Source organism: Bison bison, unplaced genomic scaffold, assembly GCF_000754665.1.
Source record: "Bison bison bison isolate TAMUID 2011002044 unplaced genomic scaffold, Bison_UMD1.0 scf7180017864279, whole genome shotgun sequence".
Classification (NCBI taxonomy): Eukaryota; Metazoa; Chordata; class Mammalia; order Artiodactyla; family Bovidae; genus Bison; species Bison bison.
The window spans coordinates 4,659,053-4,668,129 of record NW_011494851.1 but is presented as its reverse complement, the minus strand read 5'-3'; the positions used below and the strand labels follow the sequence as shown (position 1 = coordinate 4,668,129).

Genomic DNA, 9,077 nt, shown 5'->3' with positions numbered 1-9,077 from the left:
TAGAACTGATAAATCTTATACCAAAACCCACTTCCATCAGTAAATCCATTCCTTCAAAAATGTGCAGAGAGTCCAGGGAGAATTTTTAGATTAAGTGTGTTTCAAATGAGTAATGCTGTGGCAAAATTATTTTTTTTAATTGAAGTATAATGGCTTTACAGTTTTGTGTTAGTTTCTGCTATAACATGAAGTAAATCAGCTATATATATATATATACATATATCTCCTCTCTCTTGAGCCTCCCTCCCATCCCATCCCACTCTTCTAGGTCATCACAGAGCTCCCTGTGTTATATAGAAACTTCCTACTTAGCTATCTGTTTTACACATGGTAGTGTATATACTGTAACAGAATTATTGTATCAAAAAAAAAAAACAAAAAACACCCCACAATGTACATTTAAGTCCTTTGTCAGAGACTGCTCTAGTAGGTACAGTTGGTTTCACTGAGGAGGAGCCACAGTATCAAGAAAGGGGTGGATGGAATCTGAGTCAGAACACTGATTCACCAATTTGTGGTGATATTTCTTGGGTGGACCTGTCAGATGACCAACCCACATTATGTCTATGTCTTGGTATCCAACTCAAAGAGAATTTTCTTTTCTTTCTTTAAATCACAGATCCAAGTTGTCATCAACACTTGTTAAACAAGTTTACTTTTAATTGCTTTCTGCTATTGCACCCAGCCCTTAAAATCCCAAGTATCACTGTGGTTAGTACATTTACCTGAGAACCACTGATCAGGACAAAAGAAGTACAGAAGTTTCCTTTATCATTACTAACATCAACAGCCATTGTATCAGTACATTATGTACAGGTAAGTGGAGACTTGCTTGACTAAAATTCTGACATAAAAAGAACTAACACTTTCCCCACTATGACTCCCACCCAAGGGGTGCAGTAAAACAATTGAGTTTGAGGGGAATTCATAATTTTTCCACAGCAGTTTGGATTTCCTGCCTGGGAGCAACCCTCTTATTTACATGTTGTACCTGGGATCTATAGGGGTTTTTTTTTTAGCAATTTGGGAAGTGCTTCAAAAAGCTAACATGCTGCTTAACATTCTGTGAATGAAAAACAATATTAATGTGTAACTGCTTTTTAATTAAAACTTTTTAAAATTTTATATTGGAGTATTTAGTTGATTAATAATGTGTTAGTTTCAGGTGTACAGCAAGGTGACTCAGTTATACAAATATACGTATCTCTTCTTTTTCAAACTCTTTTCCCATTTAGGTTATTACAAAGTACTGAGCAGAGTTCGTTGTGCTACACAGCAGGTCTCTTGTTGGTTATCTATTTTATATTTTTATTTATTAAAAAATGCTTGGAGTATGATTGCTTTACAATGTTGTGCTATTTACTACAGTACAGCAAAGAGAATCAGCTATACATGTACATATAGCCCCTCTTTTTTGGATTTCCTTGCCATTTAGGTCAATGTGTGACTATTTTAAAGTGGAGAGAAGGAAGCAGAGATAAGTTTCTTCCCTCATAAAGCTAATGTTAAATTGTTATTGGTGGTAATGATTATGAATCCTTCATTTTTGTTTAATATCTGTGCTTTCTGAAGTGCTTTCATGGATATAACCTTGAATCTCACAGTAAACATTGCTTCGTAAGAGTTCTCTATAGAATAATATATAAAATTATGTATTTTTATCTGTAAAATGTTCATAAACTAGAAGAGTGTAACTATGTATAGATATGTGTTACCTCAAGTATCTAATTAGATTATTACTTCATCATGTGAACAATCATTATTCATGCCAACCTTTTAAAAACATGCATGGAGTTTTCATTACAATGTATACAATATACCAAAATTAACTGATCCTAATTTATAATATTTATAACATTATAAATTAGGATAACTGAAATACAAACTCATACTTTACACAAATATTTGTCTAAAAAATGTGCATCCTAACATAATACTCTTAATTAACTGTGCTCCAATATAAAATAAAAATAAATTCATGTAAAAATATAATTAGAAAGAGCATGCTCAGTCAGGGGAGTGCTGGAGAGGATTGGGAGTTTGGGATTAGCATATGCAAGCTATTATACATAGAATGGATAAACAACAAGGTCCTACTGTGTGGCACAGGACACTATATTCAATATCTTCTGATAAACATATTGGAAGAATATGAAAAGAATGTATATATATGTGTAACTGAATCACTTTCCTGTATAGCAGAAATTGACACAACATTATAAATCAACTATACTTCAATGAAATAAATTTTTCATTTTTAAAAAAGAAAGAGCATGCTCACTGTGATAGAGCAAACTAAGAATATTTTTATTGAACTAAAGTAAATACTGTTATGTGATTTCTTTTTTTATTAAAAGTATTATGATATTTGTAACCCTGATATTTTCTTATTAGTCTCATCTTTGGTCTATCAGTAAGGAAAGAGCGTTCACACACACTTAAAAGCGGAGAAGAAACAAAAAGATTGTTTTGTTCTGTTTCATTTTGCCTGTAAGCTAGTCATCACTTTTATGCTGGGCAGGTAATATTATTTTTATTTATAGAGCACCTCCTCCTTCTCCGTCATTCTGACACTTGTGTGAAGTCCTAAACTGAAAGAATCCAAAGGATTAAGCCATTGTTTCTAAGCACAGCTAGTTAGCCAGGAAAGGTTCAGGCCCTAGTTCAGTGAGTAACTTCTCAGGGTGAGGCAATAATCTGATTGCCTGGGGCATCTTGGGGGAATCTTAAAGCATGGTTGCCTCTGAAGGTGCATTTGATGAGACCTTAGGTAGTCTGTGGCTGCACAAGAGTTCTGAGTGATGAAAGACCAAGAGGAAGAGAGGAAACACTACAAATGAAAGTAAAGACTTCAAAACCGTATTTTTCAGTTTCAAATTCTTTTGTAGGGCTAATCCAATGAAATAGGAAAACTCTTAAAGCTATGTTTTAGATCCTTGCCACAGAAGCTTTGCGAATTCATGGCAGTGAGATGGGCACTGCTCTGATCCAATATGGCACTTCATATTTGTGGGTGTTCTTTTTATATAATAAGGACATAGTAAATAACATAGGATCATAATCATAGGATAAAAATTATAAATTCTCTTCTCCTCCTGCCCCCCCCTACCTGGCAAGGTCTTCACTTACTTTTTCCACTACCCATTGATCAGGGGAGGGAACTAGAGTCTAAGTAAAGGTAACTTGGCACCAAGCATCATAACTCCTGAAAAATAATTTCATAGCACAGATCCAGAGAGGTTCAGTCATAAGCTTTAAGATAAGCTCATAGGCTTCACCTCCTTTTTCCCCTTTCTTCCTTCTTTCCTTCCTCTCTCGTTCCATCCTTTCTTCTTTCCTTCCTTCCTGTCTTCAAATGTCTTTTGCTACTAATGTGTTTAGAGTGTGGATATTCTAGGGGTGAGCAAGAGAAAATAAATAAAGATTTGGAATGGTTGACTTTTCTAATATGTCTTTCTTATTCATATTCTTTACTTGCAGACCAGTGACAGTTTCTCGGACATCTTTGCCACTATGGGTGATTTTCCTCATTGTGTTTGGAGTGGTGGCAATCCTAGGAACCACTATTGGTCTCCTAGTTCATTTTCTGGCAGTAGGTTGGTAAAGAAAACATTTCTATTTCTTTAAGTTTGTTGCAATCTTCATTTCTATTTCTACAAGACAAAGAAACAATTGCAAACAACAAATAATCTCCTTTTAGAAAGGCCATTAATGAATGACCCAAGATCCCAGAAATAAGCATTGTCAACATTTGTCAGTGTATTACAGACATCTTTTTGAATATACACAGGTAACATAATGTATGCTTTATAAAGACATGAGTGCATAGATAATTGGTAAAAAGTGAAAGTTGCTCAGTTGTGTGCGACTCTTTGCCACCCCATGGACAACACAGTCCATGTAATTCTCCAGGCCAGAATATTAGTGGGTAGCCCTTCCCTTCTCCAGGGGATCTTCCCAACCCAGGTCTCTGACATTGCAGGTGGATTTTTTACCAGCTGAGCCACCAGGATTCTTTACCAGCATAATGTATGCTATATAAAGACGTGAGTGCATGGAAAATTGGTAGACAGTCAGGAAAAGTAATCTACCAAGATGGTATCAAGGGTGTTATTTTATATTGATAATTAAAATATTATACTCATTGTATGTGACGAAGAGAGAAGGAAATGGCAACCCACTCCAGTACCCTTGCCTGGAAAATACCATGGACAGAGGAGCGTGGTAGGCTACAGTCCATGTGATGAAGAGAAATCAAAGAATATTGAATTTTGACTATTTGTTTCTTGATAACAAAGATATTAACAATAAAAAGTCTTCTCTACATACATTTTAAAAAAGACTTTGGAAAACAAGAGAGAAGTTGGAGTCACTTTTAAAAATCATGTGTTTTAACTTTAGACATTATGTTATTCATATCCTGCTATGAAAGTTTAAAAATAAGTACACAGACTTTTCATTTGTCTGTCACACTTCCCAGTAGTTTGTTACCAATATTATTATTTTTCACTGTGAACATTTATAGCACTTTATTTTGGTTTACAATTATAATTACTACAGTTTTGGAGTTTTGAATGAATATATTTTCATATTCAAATATTCATATGCTCACCATTACTCCTTTATCCATGACTTTGCTATGCTTGGATTTTTTTTCTCCTCCTAAGCTTCATATCGGAGAAGGCGATGGCACCCCACTCCAGTACTCTTGCCTGGCAAATCCGACGGACGGAGGAGCCTGGTAGGCTGCAGTCCATGGGGTTGCTAAGAGTTGGACACGACTGAGCGACTTCACCTTGTCTTTTCACTTTCATGCATTGGAGAAGGAAATGGCAACCCACTCCAGTACTCTTGCCTGGAGAATCCCAGGGACGGGGGAGCCTGGTGGGCTGCCGTCTATGGGGTCGCACAGAGTCGAACACGACTGAAGCGACTTAGCAGCAGCAGCAGCAGCAGCAAGCTTTATATACTTTAGTTTTAAGAGTCAAACTGTTACAGCTTTTTATAAAAAAGCAAGCCTTCCTCCGCTACCCTTATTTCCCATTTCTCAGAGCAACCGTTTTCAACTGTTTGGTTCTTAACATTGCTGCTGCTGCTAAATCACTGCAGTCATGTCCGACACTGTGCGACCCCAGAGACAGTAGCCCACCAGGCTCCCCGTCCCTGGGATTCTCCAGGCAAGAACACTGGAGTGGGTTGCCATTTCCTTCTCCAATGCATGAAAGTGAAAAGTGAAAATAAAGTCGCTCAGTCGTGTCCAACCCTCAGGGACCCCATGGACTGCAGCATTCCAGGCTCCTCTGTCCATGGGATTTTCCAGGCAAGAGTACTGGAGTGGGGTGCCACTGCCTTCTCCGCTTAACATTGCTATACCTGGACTTTTCAACTATCGATATGTATTTACTTTCTACTATTCATGTCATACTTCTTCACTCCCTGGCTACATGGTTGTTGATTTGGAATTTCCCTTTAGCGACTTTCTAAGAGTTATTTTCAACTGTCGACTGTGTCTAACCCCCTAATACCTGGATTTCCTTTTTATTATTTTATTCACTTAACTGTGGGCTTCTCTGATAGCTCAGATGGTAAAGAATCCGCCTGCAGTGCAGGAGACCTCGGTTCAATTCCTGGGTCAGGAAGATCCTCTGGAGAAGGGATAGGCTATCTGCTGACGTATTCTTGGGCTTCCTTTCTGGCTCAGCTGGTAAAGAATCCACTTGCAATGCAGGAGACCTCGCTTCGATCTCTGGGTTGGGAAGATCCCCTGGTGAAGGAAAAGGCTACCCATTCTAGAATTCTGGCCTAGAGAATTCCATGGACTATATAGTCCTCAGGGTCTCAAAGAGTCGGAAAGCAAATTTCACTTTCACTTAGTTGTGGAATGTATGTTCCAGAAACTTTCAGGGAAGTTTACATTTTGACATGTCTGAAAATATCACAATCTACTTTTGACCTTAATTAACAGTATAGAATTCTAGGTTGAAAAATGTTTTCCTTTTGAATTTTGAAGTTAGAGCTCTATAATCTTCATGTTTTATAGTTTCTGCCAAGAATTCTGATGACATTTTGATTTCAAACTTTTGAATGAAAACTCTTCTCCTACTCTCCCATCTTCTGAAACCTTATTGGATTTTTTTTCTTTGTCCCCAGTATTTTGAAATTTTATGGTAATTTGATATAATCTAGATCTTATTTTTATTCATTGTGCTGGCATTTAATGGATCCTTTCAATCTAGAAAGTGAAGTGAAGTGGGATTCTTGGGATTCCCTGGTGGCTCAGATAGTAAAAGCGTCTGCCTGCAATGCGGGAGACCCGGGTTCGTTCCCCAGGTTGGGGAGATCCCCTGGAGAAGGAAATGGCAACCCACTCCAGTACTCTTGTCTAGAAAATTCCATGGATGAGGAGCCTGGTGGGCTACAGTCCATGGGGTCACAAAGAGTTGGACACGACTGAGTGACTTCACTTTCTTTTCTTTCTTTCAATCTAGAAACTCATGTGCTTCAGTTCCTGAAATTTTTCTTAGATTTTTTTCTTCGATAATTTTCTACCCTTTTACCCTCTTTCTGGGGCTCCTGTAATTTGGATATTAGGCTTCCTAAATGTAGTCTCTAATTTTCTTATCTGTTTCTTTCTATTTTTCCATCCCTTCATATTTTTAAAAATGACTTTCTTGGTCATTTTCTCAAGTTTATCTTCCAAACTTCTACTGAATTCTTTGTTTCTGCAGTTATATGTATAACTGCTTTTTAATTATCTGGTTATTCCTTTATATAACATCTTGGTTTTATTTCTTACAAAATTTTCTCCTAATATAATAATCTGTCTTAGTTTTTAGTCTCTTTCCTCAAATGTTTTCTCTGTTTATTTTGGCAATATTTCATATTAGATACTTGTCTCAAATATATGTTAATCTTTCAGCTCAGTGTCTGCTAATATTTAGGATTGGAGGTTAAAGAGCTGACTGAAACTCACTATGAAAGAGATATCTGTTGACAATGTTTTTAACTATAGACTGTGCTATTTAGGTGGTTTTGTTGAGAGAATTCAAGTTACCAATACGTTTAGATATTTTTTCTTGAACTGGTCAGAATTCCTCGGTGTAGAGAAACTTCATTTGTTTTACATGAGCATATTCTGGGCTAGGGGAAAAATGAAGTGGGGCAGGGGAAGAATTCAGCATATACATTTTTAGAATGTGCACATGCTTTAAACAGTGTCTCAGTTTTCACTGCTGCTGCTGCTGCTGCTGCTGCTGCTGCTGCTGCAAGTCACTTCAGTCATGTCTGACTCTGTGCGACCCCAGAGACGGCAGCCCACCACGGCTCCCCTGTCCCTGGGATTCTCCAGGCAAGAACACTGGAGTGGGTTGCCATTTCCTTCTCCGATGCATGAAAGTGAAAGTGAAAGTGAAGTGGCTCAGTCATGTCCAACCCTCAGGGACCCCATGGACTGCAGCCTTCCAGGCTCCTCCGTCCATGGGATTTTCCAGGCAAGAGTACTGGAGTGGGGTGCCATTGCCTTCTCCTAATCCAGAAAATTTAGCAGTTGGGGGAGACACTGGGATCTAGTTGCGTCAATCATTTAGAGCTCTTTAAATTAAGCCTTCCCTTTTCTTTTGGTCTTTTTCTGAGCTTAGAGAAAGGAGAATGTTGTAGTCCCACAGCCTTAAGTAGAAATGTTCTCTTAAACTCTATTGCACCTAGAGCACTCAGTACAAAAAATACAAACAAAAAACCAAAACCCAATCCTTCAAAACCATGTGTGTGTAAATTGCAGGGTTTCTATACAGAAATAAGTTGTAAGTAATCAAGTCATGGAAAGGTTGTAAAATAAATCTTTCTGCACCTTATCTTTCTCAATTCATATTTGCATTTGGACTACTTTAGAGATGAGAATGTTAATCATAAGGTGCAAATATGTGCTTTAGATTTTTCATCTCTAAGGGGTTATTTTCATCTCATCAGGTACCAACAGAGTACAAAGGCTATATTCACAGTGATCTTAGCATACTGAACAACCTCAGTGGTATATTAGGCTTCTTGCATAGAATTAAAGTAAGAATAGAATACTCAGGAAATTATTTCCTTGGACTTCCCAGGTGGTCCAGTGGTTAAGAATCTGCCTACTAATACAGGGGGCACAAGTTTGAACCCTAGTCTGGGAGATTCCACATGCCGTGGGGCAGCTAAACCCATGGGCCACAACTACTGAGCCTGTGCTCTAGAGTCCACACACTACAAGGCAAGCCACTGCAATAAGAAGCCCTTGGACAGAGGAACCTGGTGGACTATGGTCCATAGTGTCTCAAAGAGTCTGACACGACTGAAGCAACTTAGCTCGCATACAAGCACAACAACTAGCGAGCAGCCCCCACTCGCCACAGCTAGAGAAAGTCCACCGGAAGCAATGAAGACCCAGAGCAGCCAAATATAGATAAACAAAATTTGAAAAAGAATTGATTTCCTTGTTCTAGGGGATAGTTTCTCAGCCTTAAATATCTTAGATATTAAATGTTCCAGTTTATCCACCGGCTCTGGGAAGGTGCTCCTTGCCATTGTAATAAAATCAGTTTGGATCTGGCCAACTTATTGATTTACACTGAAGAATAGTTATGACTGACTATTATAATAAGTAGAGATATTTCAGTTCAGTCAGTTCAGTTGCTCAGTTGTGTCTGACTCTTTGCGACCCCATGAATCACAGCACACCAGGCCTCCCTGTCCATCACCAACTCCCGGAGTTCACTGAGACTCATGTCCATCGAGTCAGTGATGCCATCCAGCCATCTCATCCTCTGTTGTCCCCTTCTCCTCCTGCCCCCAATCCCTCCCAGCACCAGGGTCTTTTCCAATGAGTCAACTCTTCGCATGAGGTGACCAAAGTACTGGAGTTTCAGCTTTAGCATCATTCCTTCCAAAGAACACCCAGGGCTGATCTCCTTCAGAATGGACTGGTTGGATCTCCTTGCAGTCCAAGGGACTCTCAAGATTCTTCTCCAACACCACAGTTCAAAAGCATCAATTCTTTGGCGCTCAGCCTTCTTCACATTCCAACTCTCACATCCATACATGACCAC

At 38.5% G+C, this 9,077-nt stretch overlaps 1 protein-coding gene across 1 annotated transcript in view; it reads left to right on the top strand.

Annotated features, from left to right (window-relative positions):
• Window positions 1-717: 717 nt before the first annotated feature.
• The window catches only part of LOC104995181 (transmembrane protease serine 11B-like protein), a 21,987-nt gene continuing 13,627 nt past the window's right edge, over window positions 718-9,077 (top strand). Inside the window, exons 1-2 of the mRNA XM_010848909.1 lie at window positions 718-816; window positions 3,481-3,596. Of these exons, the coding sequence (XP_010847211.1) occupies window positions 809-816; window positions 3,481-3,596 (124 nt within the window). The 5' untranslated portion in view covers window positions 718-808. The remainder of the gene's footprint in view (window positions 817-3,480; window positions 3,597-9,077) is intronic.